General features: G+C 55.3%; 2 protein-coding genes across 4 annotated transcripts; one reads left to right on the forward strand and one right to left on the reverse strand.

The window, feature by feature from the left end:
* Window positions 1-345: 345 nt before the first annotated feature.
* On the forward strand, window positions 346-3,832 carry SOWAHA (sosondowah ankyrin repeat domain family member A). The gene has a single exon (XM_012443566.3). The coding sequence runs from the start codon at window positions 666-668 to the stop codon at window positions 2,310-2,312; it is 1,647 nt and encodes a 548-aa protein (XP_012298989.2). The 5' UTR covers window positions 346-665; the 3' UTR covers window positions 2,313-3,832.
* Window positions 3,833-8,425: 4,593 nt separating this feature from the next.
* SHROOM1 (shroom family member 1) lies at window positions 8,426-17,078 on the reverse strand. Of its 3 annotated transcripts, XM_012443461.2 has the most exons (8): window positions 17,022-17,078; window positions 11,980-13,008; window positions 11,840-11,895; window positions 11,439-11,645; window positions 10,685-11,254; window positions 10,458-10,599; window positions 10,085-10,357; window positions 8,426-9,963 (listed from the first exon to the last, which is right to left on the reverse strand). In XM_012443461.2, exons 2-8 carry the CDS (start codon window positions 12,964-12,966, stop codon window positions 9,631-9,633), a joined length of 2,568 nt encoding a protein of 855 aa, XP_012298884.2. In that variant the 5' UTR covers window positions 12,967-13,008; window positions 17,022-17,078; the 3' UTR covers window positions 8,426-9,630. The 3 variants fall into 3 exon arrangements, with proteins under 3 accessions (XP_012298884.2, XP_012298815.2, XP_064222379.1); XM_012443392.2 differs by lacking the exon at window positions 17,022-17,078 and having other exon boundaries at window positions 8,426-9,948; window positions 11,980-16,470; XM_064366309.1 differs by lacking the exons at window positions 11,439-11,645; window positions 17,022-17,078 and having other exon boundaries at window positions 11,980-16,470.
* Window positions 17,079-18,800: the final 1,722 nt, after the last annotated feature.

Raw genomic sequence — 18,800 nt, forward strand, 5'->3', positions numbered from 1 at the left:
TAAACCTTGAGTAACGTGCATTGCCAAGCACACTGAGTTGGTTTTGCTGTAAATCGCATGAAGTCGTTTTCCTGCATAAAACGCAATCAAAAACTGGAGAGGTATTGACTGTCTTTTTTTAAAAAATGGATTACTCTGAAATCATCGCTTGGTATTGTGCAGTGGTTAAATGTTCATTAAAGGAATAAAAACCCATTCCTCCTTGGCGGACCGTGGCGTCCCGAGGGAATACACCCACCTAGCAACCATGAGCCGAGTCCTAGCTCTGCGCCTTTAATTCGGGGGCGGGCGGGGGGCGGCGGGAATTTCCGCTCCCGCTCCCTCCGCGTCGCGGGGGCAGCTGTCACCTGTAAGGCGAGCACGGAGCGGGGGATGGAGCCTGGCGCCCATTGGACAGAACACAAAGGCAGAAACCTACCCCGAAGGCCGGGGCCCCGCGGGGCGCTGGGGGTGGGCGCTCGCCACGGCCCCCGGCGCCCTTCGCCCCGAGACGCCCCGGCCCGGCAGCACCAGCGCGATCGAGGTCCAGCTTCGGGGACACGCCCGGCCGGCCGCGGGGAAGGCACCAGGTGAGCGCGGCCGCGCCTCCCGGAACCTCGCTCCCGCGCGTCCCGCGGCAACGCGGCGCCCACCTGCCCCGGCAGCCAGGAACCCAGGGCCCCGCCATGGCGCTGGCCGCCGCCGCCGCCGCTGCGGCTGCCGGGGTGAGCCAGGCGGCGGTGCTGGGCTTCCTGCAGGAGCGCGGCGGGAAGGTGCGCAACTCCGAGCTGCTGAGCCGCTTCAAGCCGCTGCTGGATGCCGGCGACCCGCGGGGCCGCGCCGCCCGCAGGGACCGCTTCAAGCAGTTCGTCAATGACGTGGCGGTGGTGAAGGAGCTCGACGGCGTCAAGTTCGTGGTGCTGAGGAAGAAGCCGCGGCCTCCGGAGCCCGAGCCCGCGCCCTCCGGCCTCCCCGAGGCAGCGGCCCCGCCGTCGAAGCCCCCTGTCCTCTTACCGGGGGACGCCTCTGCCCCGGGAGCTCCGCCGTTGGTATCCGCGCCGCAGCTGGTGGAGCCGCCAGGGGACCTGGGTCCGCCAACAGAGACACAGGACATCCCCGGGGCGCCGGCCTCCGAGCCCGCTCAGCCGCCCGGGGAGCGGTCCGCCCACCCCCGGCTTCCAGCCCTCGAGCTAGCCCAGGTCCCCGAGGGACCCTCCGCAGACGCGGTCCCACAGCTTAGGGCTCCGTCGGAGGAGGTCTCGCCCTGCGCTGATCCACCAGACCTGGATCCCGGGCCCGGGACAGCGAAAGGGCCGCCGCCGCAGAAGCCCTGCATGCTGCCCGTGCGCTGCGTCCCGGGCCCCACCACGCTCCGCATCCGGGCGGAGGAGCAGGGCCTGCGCCGGCAGCTGTCGGAGGAGCCGAGTCCGCGGAGCTCCCCTCTGCTGCTGAGGCGGCTCTCGGTGGAGGAGTCCGGCCTGGGCCTCGGCCTGGGCTCGGGCCGCTCCCCGCACCTGAGGCGCCTGTCGCGCGCCGGCCCGCGTCTGCTGAGCCCCGACGCCGAGGAGGTGCCCGCCGCGCCGCCGCCGTCCGCCGTGCCCCTGGAGCCGTCCGAGCACGAGTGGCTCGTCCGGACGGCCGGGGGCCGCTGGACCCACCAGCTGCACGGGCTGCTGCTGCGCGACCGCGGCCTGGCGGCCAAGCGCGACTTCATGTCTGGCTTCACGGCCCTGCACTGGGCCGCCAAGAGCGGCGACGGCGAGATGGCGCTGAAGCTAGTGGAGGTCGCGCAGCTCGGTGGCGCGCCAGTCGACGTGAACGCGCGCTCCCACGGCGGCTACACGCCGCTGCACCTGGCTGTGCTGCACGGCCACGAGGACGCCGCTGTGCTGCTGGTGGTGCGTCTGGGTGCCCAGGTGCACGTGCGTGACCACAGCGGGCGTCGCGCCTACCAGTACCTGAGGCCCGGTTCTTCGTACGCGCTGCGCCGCCTACTTGGCGATCCAGGCCTGCCAGGCACCACGGAGCTAGATGCGAACGGGGGTGGAAGTGGCAGTCTTGCTGCCAGGCGCCCGGTGCAGGTGGCTGCCACCATCCTCAGTTCCACCACCAGTGCATTTCTAGGCGTCCTGGCCGACGACCTCATGCTCCAGGACCTGGCCCGAGGCTTGAAGAAGTCAAGCTCCTTCAGCAAGTTCTTGAGCGCCTCGCCCATGGCTCCACGTAAAAAGACAAAGATTCGCGGTGGTCTGCCAGCCTTCTCAGAAATCTCTCGTCGACCTACTCCGGGGCCTTTAGCTGGTCTAGTGCCCAGTTTGCCCCCAACCACCTGAAGGTCCCTGGGGCTACCACCTGTGTTGATCTAGCGTGGCCTGCTCCTGGCAGTCTTAAGTCTGCCCAAGACTGCAGCTCAATCAATGCCGGCAGCCTCGTTCTGTTTCCAGCTTTGCCCACTGCAGTCTGTTTTACCCAGAGGGGCCTGCACTTCCAGCTTCTCTCTGAAGCATGACCCATCTCCAGAGATGGTATTTGAGAACTCATTGAGAGCCTCCTATTAAGAACTCCAGGAGACAGGCCTGAACGAGGAAACTTGAAATCCAGGGTCAAAGGTTAAGGGGCAGCAGCTGGTCTGGCCCCGAATGGTTAACTGATGCCTCTGCATCTACACAATCCCAAGCCAGAACTAGAGCAAGGGTCTCTTTAAATGTTGGAAGATGTTAGATTGTCAGCTTTAAGATATGCGGTGGTTTTGTAATTTGATGCTTTTATTCTGTTTTTAAATTGAAATGAGGTAAAGCAACTTTCATAATAACCTTTTGAAATTATATTTTTCCACTTTTAGGCGAAGTGCTCAGACATTTTCAATTTTTTGCTAAATATTTTGGAATTCTGTTTAAAAAATAGATGATCAAGATCTAAAGAAAATTAATCCCAACCAACAAACTTAAAAGTTTATCTACCTCATTTTAGGCAATTAAGATTCTGGAGAGTCTTGAACACAGAATAACGATTGTGACCATTATGAATGTAACTAATTCAGTTGTACTGTGAATGCTAAATATTTGCAAACAGGTACATCTTGAAAGTAAAGATGACTTAAAGAGAGAAAAGAGACATATTGGCAGATACTTTTAATTTGTGGTTGTCTCTACAGTGAAATATAAACGTGTTTGGCACTGGTGAGTGGCTATTTTGATTTAGCATGAATACTTAATTCTTTTAAAAAATTGTGGTTTGTGAATTGCACCTTTGTGCCATGTTTCTGAATCTGTAGTTTTCAAATCCAGCAGAGCCTTTCAGTGCAATAGGTGAATATTCATAGAAAAAAAGTCATAGCATTATGACAGAAAAATAAGTGGATAAATAATAATGGATAGTTAAAGAGCAACTATTTTATATGAATGTTCTGTACAAACAAAAAGTATGTGATACCCATTTTTAAAAACCATTTGAAAAGAGACAACTTATTCCAAAATAGCAAATGCAGACTCTCTTTGCTCAGTGAACTTGGATGAGTGGTTTAACTTCTCTGGGCCTTTGTTCCTATCTATAAACGAGAAGGTTTGTAGATGTTGCCCAGATTTCCCATGCTCAACACAGTGTAATGTTTTTCTCTTTTTAAAGATATGAAATCTATTTACTCAACCAATTTTTAAAATACCATATTGTGATAATGCTCTGCTTTTGCAAATTGTGTTTGCATGTCATTAGTTATATCAAATAGTTTTGTGGCACGGGGCAGTAGAGCTTCCCTCCCACCCCCATATGGATTAGTGAAGCATTTGAAATTACTTAAGGCAGTCTTTCATGGAATGTTCTGATTGAGCAATGAAATAAACAAAATGTTCCTCCATTTTGTTTCTGCTTGAGGGGTGATGTACTTCCTTTAAAAATTCTAGTTTTTGCTATTGTATTTTTCTTTTCTTTTTATCTAATTTCTTCCTTTTCCCTCATTCTTCTGCCTCTTTCCAGCATTCTGTTATTGAAAGAAGTTGGATTGCTCTGCAAAGTAAAGGAGTCAACTGCACATGGATATGTAACAGAACTGTAGATAAATGTGGGCCCTGACGTGACCTTCCTACCTTCCTTGCCTGGAACTCTGCATAAATTATTTTAAAATGCAAATTAAATCTACTGCCTCTGCAGAAAAATTGTGGGAGGCACAATTATAGCAATCTGAGTAGCTGACAGTCTAGAAAACAGAATGAAATGTTAGAGATTTTCCACGGTAAAAGAGACGCTTAACTGAGACAGGCCTCAGACAAAGGTCACAGACACAGGTACGACCAGCCTTGAGAAAGACAGCATTTAAACCAGCTAAGTAGTAATAACTAATGTTTATTGCACACTTAAATCAGAGGAGGGTCATTTGAAATGAAAGAAGAAGCTTTATGTTTCAGAAGAGTGTACTGTAAGCCTTCCAAGTAAAGTAAAACCTTTAGCAAGAGTTCAGGATCAAAAACTAAAGCTCAGGTGTTAGAAAACACTGTTTTTCCTTGCAGGCCAAAGCTTTCTACAACTATAAGGTAAGCCGATACGAAATTATAGTTTCATATGCATATGGAAAGTTTTTAAGAATCATGTATCACCTAGCGGGAGGCACACCTGTAGAAGGGTATTTTCAACACTAATAGAAAATAATGGTGAAGGCAATTTAGCTGACGAGAATGGTCACAGGGATGAAATCACTCCTTTTATCGAGGGAGAAGTTAATTGTTGATGTAGATGGGTATGAGTCATATCCACAGCAAACTTTTAAGTAAAGTTCTACATGTCCTTTAATGGAGGTTGGAAGTTATTCTTAAGCATGTCTCGCTTACCTAATGGAGATCCAGGGTAATGCATATACTGTATAACCTGTGCTGATTAAGTGCCAGGCGCAGTTCTAAACACTTTGCAGGTATTAACCGCAAGTTTATAAGGTATGCACTATGTGTATCTTGATTTTAAAGTGAGGAAACTGAAGCCTAGAGAAGTCATAAGTAACTTGTCCAGGCCTCACAGCTAGTAAATGGCAGAGCTGGGATAGCCTCCTGGTGCTCTTTTTCATAACACTGTCTGCTATCCTACTGCAGAAGGCAGGGTGGGCTCATCTCAGCCCTTTACTCATTTAGTGACCTTGGGTGAGTCACCCAACTCCCCATGCTCCATCTTCCCTCTCTTTGGGACAAAAGACTTCCTATACCTATTTCACAGGCCGTGGGGGAAGGAAGAGCACATGGAATGAGTGAATAGAGCTCTTTATGAACTGCAACACCAATGTGGGGTGCCGAGTTGGTTCCAGGGGGTATATGGCTGCATCCCAAAACCAAATAGCTCTGATTTGTGGATTTGCTTTACACGATCACCATTCTGCTTTTGTTTGTTTTTTATTTTTTTAAAATGGAGTCTTGCTCTGTCACCCAGGCTGGAGTGCAGTGGCGCAATCTCAGTTCACTGCAACCTCTGCCTCCAGGTTCAAGCGATTCTCCTGGCTCAGCCTCCTGAATAGCTGAGATTACAAGCACGTGCCACCATGCCCGGCTAATTTTTTGTACTTTTAGTAGAGATAGGGTTTCGCCACGTTGGCCAGGCTGGTCTCATACTCTTGACCTCAGGTGACCCACCCCCTTCAGCCTCCCAAAGTGCTTACAGGCGTGAGCCACCATACCCTGCCATGATCACCATTCTTTTAACATGTTAGTATTTCTATACCTAAGTATCCATTTACTAGGGAAAAATGTATTCCCACAAGAGTGAAATTATCCCATATTCTGTACATGATGTCACTTTAGTTAAAATAGAAATAACAATGTCTTTTTAAACTCCCATTCCTCTAGCATCCCTACGCCCACCTTCCAGACCTAGACCACTGCCATTCAGCCACCTGGGCTGGAGAGCGGTGGGGTGATCTCGGCTCACTGCAACCTCCGCCTCCCTGGTTCAAGAGATTCTCGTGCCTCAGCTTCGCCAGTAGCTGGGATTACAGGTGTGCACCACCTAATCTTTTGTTAGAGGAGGGGGTTTCGCCATGTTGGCCAGACTGGTCTGAAACTCTTAAGCTCAGGCAATTCGCCCTCCTTGGCCTCCCAAAATGCTGGGATTACAGGCGTGAGCCACCCTGTATTTATAGGCGCCCGTCCTATACTTAGATTCTCTTTTGGTCTCCAGTTAGCCTTTTGCCTTGAACCAGCCTCACCTGTTTGGAACTGCCACACCTCCGGACTTCAGCCTGTGGCCCGGGTGCCTCAGGTGTGCCTGCAAAGGAAGAGAAAAGAAAGCAAAGACAGCGAGATCCAGATCTCTCCTCAATGGAAAAAAAAATTATCCTCGTGGGAAGTGAGTGCTGATTTAAACATCAAAGACCACAGGTAAAAGTTCATTGCGAACTTTTACGCTGTAGCTAGGCTGAGAGTAACACTATGGGGTCCTCAGCAATTGCTGCCTCCCGCCTTCCTGCACCCCCATATGACCCTTTCACCTCTTTCTCTCTGTAGCCCTCAACCACGTTTGACCTAAATTTCCTAAGCTTCTGGTTTACATGTGAATGCACAACACGGCAATTTGTTCCAATGAGGAGCCCTGAGGTTTGCACCAGCCGCTCGCAGGGGTACGTTCTGTGCCGAGCAGGATGTACAAGACAGACTGCGAGCCGGTTTGGGGCACCGCAAAACACGGCTTCCCTGTTCCGTTTCCAATTTACTGCCTGAAGGTAAAAAGTACACTGATTAAATCCATATTAGGAGGAGCAGCGGGGGCGGAATAAGAGAGCGGGGAAGGCGGCCGCGGGCAGCCTGTTGCCTAGCAACGATGCCAGCCGCAGCCTGCGCTTCCCAGAAGCCCAAGAGCACCGCGGCAGGCAGCTAGGAAGGAAGATGGAGCAGGGGCGCCGGCGGCTAAAGGAGGTGGGGGGCAGAACCCCGATAGGGACCCATGCAACCCTCTTTCCCACCCTGGGAGACTACGCAAGGCTCTTTTTTGATACTGATGTTCGAGATCAAAAAATGCACTGATTAAACCCATATTAGGAGGATATGATTTAATCAGTGTGCGTTTAAATCCCCCCACGCCCCTCCCCTTGGCAGCCCTCTCTCCCACTTTTCATTGGCCAGCAACTTTCCAATAAAGGCCCAGTGGCAAAGAAAAGACAGCCAGCCTTTCGCTGCCTGGCTGGTCAGAGTTTCTTTCTGAAAGAAGCAAAAGGCTCAGCTCCAGCTTTCGGGCCTAATAGAACTGCTCAGCAGGGCAAGTCAAAGTCCCTGTGGCTGGCCGAGAGGGCCTGGTAGCTGGAGAAGCTGCGTGTGGCGGGCGAAGCGTAGGTACCAGCTTTCCAAAAGGAGGACAGCGCCCTCTGCTGGCAGTGTGCTGAAGGGTCAATTCCCCGGGCTTCTCGTCCCCGCCAAGTCTGGGATCTGTGGTGCTGATACGGAACAAATAATGGTGAGCTCATTCTTGCCCTCTGGAGAAATAACGATTTGGAAGGGAGAAAACCTGGGGCAAGAAGACCAAGGCAAGATCCATATCAGGAGGTGTGGCCTTATTGGGGAGGTTCTTCCGGTCTGGCAAGGACGAGCACAAAAGCTTCATATTTATTTTCCCGTGGAAAAACCCAGCACCCAACCGAAGTCCAGCTTAATATGAAGATGGCAGACACCCCTACTCCCCTGTGCTCCCCATGCCCAGCCGGGCTGGGGGTGTTTTGTTTGAAATGCACAAAATTCCCATTGTCTTAATGGAGATGTTAGCTGTGTTTTTCCTTTTTCTCTTTTCTTTTTTTTTTTTTGAGACGGGTCTCACTCTGTCGTCACCCACTCTGTCGAGGCTGGAGTGCTGGAGTGCAGTGGTGCGATCTCAGCTCACTACAACCTCCCACTCTCTGGTTCAAGCGATTCTCCTGCCTCAGCCTCCCCAATAAACTGGGATTACAGGGACATGCCACCACACCGAGCTAACTTTTGTATTTTTATAGAGACGGAGTTTCACCATGTTGGCCAGGACGGTCTCTATCTCCTGACCTCGTGATCTGCCCACCTTGGCCTCCCAAAGTGCTGGGATTATAGGCTGAGCCCCCACCTCCACGCCGTAGCTGTGTTTCTAAGAATACCACAGTGGAATAATGCAACAGGGACTGTACAGAGGAAAAGGCAGAAATTAGCAGCTTCCATCCAAAATGTGTCTCTGAGTGTGTTTGCTAGGCTGAAGACCTTGGAGTGGAGGACCTGCCCACTGCGTTCAAAGGGGCAAAGCAAAGCATAATGTTAGAACCCACAAAGGCCTCAGCAGGAGCCCCATATGTTTTTTATAAAAAGGCATAATGTGAGCATTGTTCTGTGCTCAATAGCACAACTGTTATAACAAACGTTTTTGGTATGAATACAACCATTTAAAATTCCCAACCAGTTGCACTCGGTGACAATATGCATCAGAAAACAAGCCCATAAGCAGAGATTTCTCACTTGGGGGTCAGTTGGCTTTAAATACACATAAACATGCCTTTTAATGTGCTCAACTTCCAAAAATACATCGAATATTTGTGGAACAATGTTGTCGTCCCCAGCATTTGCAGCTACAAAGGCTGACGCAGATTTCAACATGTATATCTGCGAACCTAACTTTGATTCTATATACATGGGGTTGATGCACACGTTGAGGAGTACTGCGTGTCATACCACTCCAGCCCCTAACTTCCCACCTCCAACTGCAGCCCACCCCCAGATTACAACCACAGCTGTGTCTCCAGGTCCTTAGTCCCAGCATGGAAGGTCTTTAGGTCTCCTACCCCTCACCTTCAGCTCCCACCCTTGACTGCCTGCCTCGGGGAGGGGGCAACGGTGGGGGAGGGGGAGTCTCTGAAGGAGAGGAGGATAAACAGTTTTGATAACTGGAAGAAGAAAGTTCTTTCTTGGACATTTGGGGGCATACATTCATTTTGGAATGAATATCCCCAAATGTCCAAGTATGCTGACTTGTCAGGGCATTTAGGCAGCAAAGCATCTGAGCCCATTTGAGTCTTGAAAGGAGACAGGACTCCCATTTTCACTACTGAAGCTGGGATGTTGGCTAAGGAATCCAGGACTCAGCCAATCAGACCTAGGCTTTTGTGGCTGTGACACAGTCACTGCAACAGTTAGAAAATACTGGTGACAGTGGAGCTGAAAGCCCAGTATTTCCCTGGTCCCTCCTGTTTTCAAGCCAGGTTCTCCAGGCTAACTAGACATTGCCGCAGTTGACTGATATTCTGCCAGCAAATCCCTCTTCTGCTCTAGTCAGGCAGGGCTGGTGACTGTGTAAACAAGACCCCTCACTCCTCCCACAGCTGTGCTGCAGGTGACACACACACTTTTCTTAACCATTTTTACTGAAGAAAAAAGAGGCTGCTTTGCACCTTAAGTGCTCCTCTCCCTTGTCTCCTCCCTCCAACTAACCCCTGACAGCTCCACACTCTCATCACAAAATGGGGGAATACTGCAGTTTTAAGATCCATAAATTAATTACCAAATAACCCACAAGACCTGGGTAAGGCCACATGAGAACACTTTGGAGGAATATCTTAGAGAGGCCTGGCCTGGGTCCTCCCCAATCCCTCAAGGGAAAAGCACAGAATAAATCAGCATCACCCCACTTATGTGGGGCAGAGGTAGGGGTGATGCTCCCCACCCTCTCCATCTTTAACTAGGTAAGGAGAAGAGAGAAGGGCGGTGGATCCGGAGGACAGGTCCCTGGTGGCCAGGCCGGCCTGGGAGATGGGGAATGATGGCCAAGGTCGTTCCTGATGGCGTCCAGTTGGTCCTGAAGATGCCGGATGCGCTCGTCCAGGCTGCGCTGCTGAGCCAGGACGGCGGCCTTGCCGGCCAGCAGGGCGTAATAGGCGCGCAGCTCCTCCACCGGCAGTGCTCGCGCCAGCACCTCCCGCACCGCCCGCTCGCGCCGCGCCACGTGCTCCTTCAGCTCCTTAGCGTCCTCCTCCTGCCTCTGCAGAAGCCGGAGTCGCTGCAGCAGAGAGGCCTGGAGCCGCAGGAAGAGGTGCCGTGAGCCAGGCAAGGGCGCCACCGCTCGCGGAATGGTTCCAGCCAGAGACAGCAGGCCCCTCACCGCCCTACCGGCTTGCAACCTGAACCTCTTTTACCTGCTCGTCAGCGTCGCTGTCTGAGGCCACCCGGGCCAGGGCGCGGCGCACGCGCGCCAGGCGACTGCCCAACAGCAGCAGGAGGCCAAGCACGCGCTCTAAGTCGGCCATGAACCGGCTAAACCGCTCCAGCTCCCGGGGGGCACAAGCCTGGCGCACTGCAGCCTCCAGAGCCACTTGGCGCCTGGCCCATGCTTGGGCCTCCCCCTGCAGCCACTCCTGCTCCGTATGAAGGTCCTGAAGAATCTTTTGGAGGAGGATGGCCAGCTCCACCTGCAGGGAAGGCTCAAGGCTGGGGCTAGGCTCCTGACTTCTCTGCCCAGGCTCTGGGCTCCTACCCACCCCCAGCCCCCACCAGCCCCTCTCCACTCACTTTCTTGCCCTGGATGCTGTTGTTTGGTACAGGGAGCTTCTGGCCACATGGCTGGTCAGGCACAGGCTCGGTGGCAGGGTTTTCAAGCCTTGCCTCCTCCTGAGGAGCTGACAAGGGCTGGGTGAAGCTGAGCTGATAGGACCTGGGAACAAAGCCAAAGCTCTCTAAGTTTCCTGCCCCCGACTTCAGGGGCTCAGAGTTCAGAATCCCTGGTACCCCTCACTCACCCTGGCTCAAAAGCACCAGCAGCCTCCTCTCCAGCCTCCCCACAGGCAGGCCGCATTGCAGCCCGGACCTCTGCTAAAGGAATCAGCCCATCCAGCAGGCCCAGGGGTGGCTCTGGGCTGGGTTGGGAAGCAAGAGTGTCACTTAGAGAGGGATCCAATCTGGCCAGCTCCTGAACCAGCTCCTCGAGGCACTGGCTGGGCCATGTGGGCCTGGAACCAGGCTGGCCAGTGCCCCTGGCCAGGGCAGTGTTGTGAAGGGGACCTGGGGTATCATTGCCTGAAAGTCCCAAAGCATCAACTGGAAGAGGTTTGAGGAGGTCACTCTCTGTAGCTGTGGGGGAACTGGTAGCCAGTCCAGTGGGGTCAATAGTTGGGATGTCATCATTTACAGTCCCAGTGGGGGTATGGCTTGTGGGTCTGGAAATACCTACAGAACCATTCACCCCCTGCCAGCAGTCATCTGCCCCTGCAGTTCCTGGACACTCATGGAGCAGGTACTCTGGGGGGACTGTAGCCTGGCCAGTTCTTTGGCCTGAGCCAGTTCCATACTGCTGGTCAGAGGCATGAACACTGGAAGCAGAAAGACACTGAATCAAGAAAAGCTCCAGCCACAGACAAATGGTGGCCTCCAAGGGCCATCTGTCCCTACCCCCATCACCAGGCTTCAGCTAGAGAGGGTTCCAACCCCTCTAGCGTTTCGTAGATGTGTGTGTCCGGGGGTGCCTCACGATGCTTGGAAGCAAGAGGGAATTACCTGGCTGGGGGTCCCTGGGAGGCACAGGGGTCTGGTGGTGATCTCATTGTGATCAGCGGGGCCTCTTCCAGGAAAACTTCATCAGGAAGGGAAGGGAGCCGGGCAGGCACAGTGCATGTCTCGGAGATCCTCTGCTCACAGTCAGCAGGGCTGCTCTGGGGTACCTCTGGATGATGCACCACTGCAGCCTCCTTCTGAGGCAAGAACCTGGAGGCAGGGACCCCATAGTGACCACAGTGACAGGAAGGAAGCTCTTGGTGTTGCACCAGGGAGACAGTAGGGTGCAAAAGAATCAGAAGGCTCAGACTGGCGGTAGGTAGGAAGCCCTTTCCTTTGTTGAGCAAAAGCTATACAAGCTGCCTTCCCCCAACTTGGTCCACAGAGTGGTCCGTGTCTCTCACCTGGAAAGTTTGGTCTGAAACAATGGTCTGGGGGTTTCTGCTCCTTGGGGAACAGCCTGGAAGGGTGAACAGTCTACTGAAATGTGGTTCAAGTTTTGTTTCCCGGATGCTCCCCCGCCTGCATCTCCTATCTTCCATACCTGGGCAATGGGAATGGTCCCTCCTGATCCACCCCAGGAACCCAAGACTTCGCCTGAGGCGCTCCGACTCCGACTGGCCGGCCTACAGACATCACCAAGCTTCAAGGACCTGGAGTCCAGGTCCGTTGCGCCTTGGGGCTGCCTCTCAGGCAGCCATCCGACCTGGCCATCTGCAAACTTAGCCAGTGCCGGATGCTGGAACTCCAAAGGCTCGGGCCCAGCGAGGCCAGAGCTGGAGCAGGCCTCACCCAGGCATTCCCTGGCCGGCCCACCACCCTGACCCACGCGATCCAGCTTTCCTGGCTCCGAGAAGCACCACTTCCGCTGCTTGTTGGCTAGGCGACCCCGGCCGGCGGTTCCTGGCGCGGGAGCCCGGGAGCGCGCGGGCTCTCCCTCCCCGCCCGGGTGGCTGAGCGAGGCGGAGCGCGGGTGCATCACCGGGGGCCGTGCGGGGACAGTGGGCCGCAGGCGGGCGGGCAGGCTCATGCGGAGCTCCTTGCGCTGGAATGACGTCTCCCGGAGCACTCGCCGCTGGGCACCCTGCAGCCGCTGGCGGTAGGCGGCCCTCGAGGCCGGCGGGCTGGGCGGCTCTGCAGCCCGAGCCGCGGCCTCCGCCTCCGCCGCCAGCGCGTACAGCAGCGGGGTGGCCTGCCTGCTCAGTGGCCCTGGGGTTCCCGGGACCTCTGGTGGCTGCGGCCCACTGCGGGCGGCGACCGCGGGGATGTGCGAAGGGGACCGCGGGGATGTGCAAAGGGCAGCGTCGTGCAGGGCGGGGGCCGGGCCGCCCCAAACCACGCGCACGTAGTCCCAGTCTAAGTAAGGAAAAAGGTCCGTCCCCGGCGACGGCGTGCGCGGCTCGAGGACGCCAGAGGCTGCGGAGAAAGAGCTGTAGGCCGAGTCCGCGTGCAGGGATAGATGCCGCAGCTCCAGGCCGCTAGTGGACGAGGCCGGGGAGGCGCGGTCATCCCCAGGTTCCAGGGCCTCCATGGCTGCGCAGATGAATGCTGAGGCTGGCTGGCTCCTTGGATCCTGGGAAAACACAGACGTGGTGCTGGGTAAGAAGCTCCGTGTGAGGGCTGGGGCGGCCTGCAGGCCCCGTCACCACAGACAGCCAGACGGGTACTAAACTTCCCCTCCCTGGTCACACCGTCACAAGCGCTGGCATTCCCCTGATTTTGGCAGCGTCACCTTGGGATCAGAGGTGGCATAGGAAGTAGGACCAGTCCCAGGGAGCACCTCTGAAGGTTGAGGGCCCAGCTCAGGGGAGGAACTGAGACCAGCTCATTCCCTGCCGGGCTCCCCTTGCCCACACAAGCAGCCTCTACCCTGAGACCTTCTGGAACGCTGAGAATGAACCCATGCTCCTTTCCTCCCCAACCCTGTTCCACCCAGGCTGCTTCCTGGCTGCTCTGCTGGCTTCTCCATGTGATCCTTCCCTGATAAACAATGGTCAAGAACACTCTGAGACCACAGGGGAGCCAAGAAAGGAGGGGTGGGGGAAGACCCAGGGCAAGGGGCAGAGGCAGCTTCACAGCGTTCCTCCCTCCCTCTGTGCCTGTTCGGTTCCAGGGGCTTTATGTAAATATTTTTTTTGATCGTCACAACTGCTGTCTGCATTTTACAGATGAGGATCTGAGGGGGAAATGATTCGTCCAGGGCCACACAGCTGGGAAGTGGCAGAAGCCTGCCTGGAATCCAGGCCTGCCTCCACACTCCCTGCAGCCAGAATCAATTTCCTAGAAGCAAGCCCTGCTGAAAGGCAGCTTACCATCCCTCTTACCCCGCAACAGCCTGAATCCTCACATAGCCTACACTCCACTGTGGGAAAGTCACTCCTACCTCCCCACGCACTATGGGCAGATTCCAAAATAATCTGGTCTGCACTTCTCAGACTCTGCCTTTTGTCTAGGAATGGTGGGCCGACCCCCATCTTTGCCCTGCTTCTACTCTTGCTTCTCCTGTAGGACTCAGGTTAGAGGTCTCTCACCTTTTGGGATCCCTTCAGTGTGTGAGTGGCCCCCATCACCCCACACTGTCCCTGTTGGCTTGCTTCTGATTCCCTCCTCCCATTCACACCCCTGAACTTCCTGAGGACAGGCCCTGTTCTTCATCACTGCACCCTCAGTGCCCAGCACAGTGCCTGGCATGTGGTAAGTGTTAAACCAGTATTTGCTGAATGTCAATGGAAAGAGCAGACTTGCAGGGAGTAGATGTAGGGGTGGCCTTGGCAGAGAAGGAAGAGAGCACCTTTGCTTCTGTACATCTTTCTTCCCTCCCTATTAGTCTTTTCTGGGGAAGAGGAGAGAATGGGTGAAGCACTTGCCACCATAGATACTGGCGAGGTTACTCATGCAATATTAGGTACAAACAGAGCAGGTAAGCACAGCTTTGGGCAGGACTGACCAGAAATTGATCCTTTCCAATCCTGGGAGGAGGATCAAGGGTAAGAATTGAGTGGGTGTGCCTGGGTCAGGGTGAGAGCAATTTTGAGGCTTGGGAAAGGGTAACGTTGAGGTTTTGGGTTCCCTATCAACTATGGAGACTTTGTGGGGCTGGCTTGCATTCTCTAAGCTGCTTGGTGGGGAGTGCAGCTAGGGTGAGGACCAAAAAGCAGGCTTATTTGAGCCAATTAGACACTATTGGGAGCTCAGAGCCACCCTCCACCCACGTCCCTGAGGCCGAGGATGTTACAGATTGCTGGTTAGGGCAAGTACAGGGGTTAGTGGTAGGAGGATATGGTGTTTCCTAAAAAGGAGAGGTAGTACCTACAACATTCCTAGGAGAGGCTCTCAGTAGACCTAGGACCAGAACATCTTGATGTCACTCATCTGGGGACATTTGTATGCCTACTAAGCACAGGAGGTTGGCCCTCACACTTAGGGTTGGGGACTTCTTTTGCAAAGTATTTCCACTCTAAACTTTAGAATGACAAGAAACTACTCTGAGTACCAGCTCCTGGGAGGACAGTCGCCTCTTCTAGGAAGCCCACCCTGACTGCTCAGACACTAGCCCTTTCTCTTCCTACTCTTTCTGAGTCCAGCTTGGGAGCACTAGCTCATGCCACCCATCCTGCCCATTGTGGCTCGCTGCAGCTACAGATGGGAGTCACAAATACAAAGATGTTTCCTCAAAAAGAGGTCTTAAAAATCTATCTTTTTGACAAGTTACTGTGCTAACAAAGGATTCTGAATTCACCAAATAAAAACAGCTCGAATGGGTGATCAAAATATGTACACACATCTGTTTCCTTATTGACTGTAACTTGTGCATAGGTGGCCCTATCAGGTTGACGTCCATGCAGGCTGCTCACATTGTGTCCTTTGCAGAACCTACCATGTCCAGAGGACCCAGCTGCTTTGATGTATTTTGCGGGGGGCCTCAGCACAAAACAACAAGGTATTTTCACATTTTTCTGGCTGCAGGGAGCCTCTTGCAGTCCAGCCAGCCCCTGTGGCTGGGAGTAGCCCTATATTAGGGGTCCCCACCTCAGTGGCAGTGGCACCTGTGGGCTGGGCTGCCAAGCCTGTGCTTGCTGCTGAAAGGGAGGGCGTCCAGAAGGTGGAGCTCAAGGAGCTCTGCAGACATTTTGCCAAGCCTCACCAGAGAAGGGGGAGCAGCCTGGACTCCCCGCCAGAAAGCCACCCCTCCTGGGAGGGGGAGTTGGGGTGGGCATTTGATGTATACTTGTCACCTGAATGAAGGAGCCAGAGAGGAAAAGAAGACAAAGATGAGTGTGGCCTTCAAAGCTAGCGGCCTGGCAGGTGGAGGCACCAGTCTGAAAAGAGGCAGCTGGGGCTGGGGTATGGTCCTGGGGTACAGTGCTCCTTCAGTCTGGGCTTCACGGTGTCTGTGACAAGTCTGGCAGCAGTTGGGATGTGGCTCTGGAGTTGAGCAGGGGAGGGTGAACCAGGCAAGACCCAGGTTTTTAGTTAGAGGTTACTGGGGAAATAGCTGAAGACAGTTTCCGGTGGATAAAATCACACAAAGGCAATAGGAACAGATCCAGGTAAGGTGACCGAGGAGGCACAGAACGGACAGCCTCAAACACAGCAAATGATCAGGCTTTAGATCGTACTTCCCTCAAGGCCACCTGACATCCGACCTCTCCGTGGAGGGGCTGTCCAGGCCGCCCCTCCCGGCGGGTCCTCCCTCAGTACTGGGCTCACTGTGGGGGTGCTGTCTCCCTGCCAGACTAAGTTCCTGGGTCCTGGACCACATCTCGAATCCCAGTACCCACCACTAGGTCTGGCTAGGCGGACGTTCTGGGAAGTTCACCGGCTCTCCCTGTCCCCAGCGTCCCCCCATTCTCCCGGTCTGTCAGGACCGACAGTGCACCCCACTAAGCATCCGCGCTCCCAGTGAGCGGCTGGTTTAAGGGCTCGTCGGTCGCTGCACCCCACATGTAGAATCTCCGAAGACCCGAGCTCCGTGCCATGCACAGGAAATGCAGGAAGCTGGCAACACCCGGAGAGAGGCGGCCTGGGGCGTGGACAGACCCGGTTACCTGGGCTTCAAGCTCTGGAAGCCTAAGCGCGGGAGGGAGAGAAGCGCAGGCCCTGGCGGCCGCAGGGGGCGGTAGAGACACGTGGAGCGGCGCGAGAGCGAATGGTCGCGGCCCCGTGCAGTTCTCGGCCTTTCCGGTTGGGTTCACCGTCGGGGAAGGATCGCGCGCTGGAGACAACGCGAGCCCGGGAGGGAAGGACCCGGCTTCTCCAGGGGCTTGGTGACGAGGGGCAGAAGCGGAGGGTGGCGGAGTGAGACAGCACGGCGCCGCCAAGCCACATGCCGCGCCCCGAGCCGCGCCGCCTGCCGAGAGAGGGTCGCGTCTCCGCCTCACAGCGCTGCAGCCGGGAGACGCGCGCAGGGGCCCGACTCCACTCGCACAACCTGACGCGGCGCTGAGCCGGACACATCCCGGCCGAACGACGCCCGGGCTGCCCCGCGGCCACCGCCTCGCTACCCTCCCCTCACCCCAGTCCGCCAGCAGCCCCGCCGGCCTCCCGGGGGAAGCGGACTCTCCGGCCCCCGCCCCCGCTGCCTACCTGAGGCTCCCGCCGAGACGCGCTCCTGGGCACTCGCGGCCGCGCGGTGACATCAGAGCCCCGGGCTCCCGCTCCGACCCCACCTCCAGGCTCCGGCCGCGGCCGCAGGGGAGGCGCCACGTCCGGCCGCGGGGGCGGGAGCCACCGCCTCTTGGTAGCGTCCGCGCGCCGGCCCAGTCCCAGGCCCGAGGAGTGGACAGTGCGTTCCCGCGCCGGGCACAGACCTCTTGCCCTAGGCCGGAAAAACCTGTGCGAAGGGGTGGGAAGGCGACTAACGCGACCGCCTACCGGCCTCCAGCGCGTCCTCAGCACTCGTAATGCTCGGGGGCCGTGTCCCTGGGGGCCCGACACCTCCCTCGGTGGGGAGGTCCAGAGCCGGCCCTCAGGCGCCAGACGGCTACCCACTTTCCTCTCCAAGCCCAGCCAATAAAACAGAGCTGCCAGGGCCTCGTGCCTCCCACCTGTCCCGCTGAGTAACTCGCCCCTTGATCAACTCTTCCCCCAGACTCCCATTTCCAAAACTCTTCCAGCTCTTTGACTCCCACCATGGGCTTTTGTCTCCTGTTCCTGTCCCATTTCTTTCCATTTCTCTCACTACCCAGCATGGCCTGGGCCCTCCACCTGCTACCAGGGTCGCGGGGGGAGGGAGGGCGGAGCACGGGGAAGCCCCTGGACTTATGTGCAACCTAGCTGCCCTGAGTGGGTCCTCAGGGAGCTGAACATATGCATACCCACTAAGGCTGGACTCTGGTGCTCGAGGCCCTCACCTCTCAGGACCTCTATTCTCCAAAGAATGCTCTGCCTGCACCTGCCACTGAGCTCCTTGCTGTGTCCTCAGGCTCCCCTGCCCCAGCTTTCCAAACTGTTCCATGAATACCACTCTACCAAGAAATGCTCCATTCCTGAGAGGGGCTGGGGGCCCTTTGCTGAGTCTCTCCAGGTCTCAGGTCTCTGCCTTTGTCCTCTGTTGCCCTCCCCCTCCCACAGTATCAGCAGGACTGGGTGCCGGGACCATATCCTCTCATGGTAGTATCCCTGACAAATAAAGGTTTATTGGTGTTAACAACCGGGACTCTGAACTCTGGCCAGGAGTCAAGGTTGCCACTCCCTAGGGACACTGGGAGTCTGAGGAACTCTGTCTTCTTGCGTCATCTTGGGGGTGAAGGTAAGAAACATCTGAGCCTGGCTTCTGAGAGTGGTGCCCTCTGGGCCCTGCTCCTTCTTCAACACCATCTGGACTCAGGCACCAGCTTCAGCTGGAGCTCTAGGCTTTAACACAGTGCCTCAGAACCTTTTGGCTTTGAAAGACTTTTGTTGTTGTTTTGAGATGGAGTCTCCCTCTGTCGCCCAGGCTGGAGTGCTGTGGGCTGATCTCGGCTCCCTGAAACCTCCGCCTCCCAGGTTCAAGCAATTCTCCCTGCCTCAGCCTCCCGAGTAGCTGGGATTACAGGTGCCCGGCACTATGCCCGGCTACTTTTTGTATTTTTAGTAGAGATGGGGTTCGCCATGTTAGCCGGGCTGGTCTCAAACTATTGACCACAGGTGATCCACCCGCCTTGGCCTCCCAAAGTTCTGGGATTACAGACATGAGCCACCGCACCGGCCTGAAAGACTTTTAAGGTTTTTAAGACTCTGATCCGCCGGGCGCGGTGGCTCACGCCTATAATCCCAGCACTTTGGGAAGCTGAGGCGGGTGGATCACGAGGTCAAGAGATCGAGACCATCCTGGTCAACAAGGTGAAACCCCGTCTCTACTAAAAATATAAAAAAATTAGCTGG

Source organism: Aotus nancymaae, unplaced genomic scaffold, assembly GCF_030222135.1.
Source record: "Aotus nancymaae isolate 86718 unplaced genomic scaffold, 86718_ANA_hifiasm-v0.15.2.pri h1tg000064l_1, whole genome shotgun sequence".
In the NCBI taxonomy this organism is placed as follows: Eukaryota; Metazoa; Chordata; class Mammalia; order Primates; family Aotidae; genus Aotus; species Aotus nancymaae.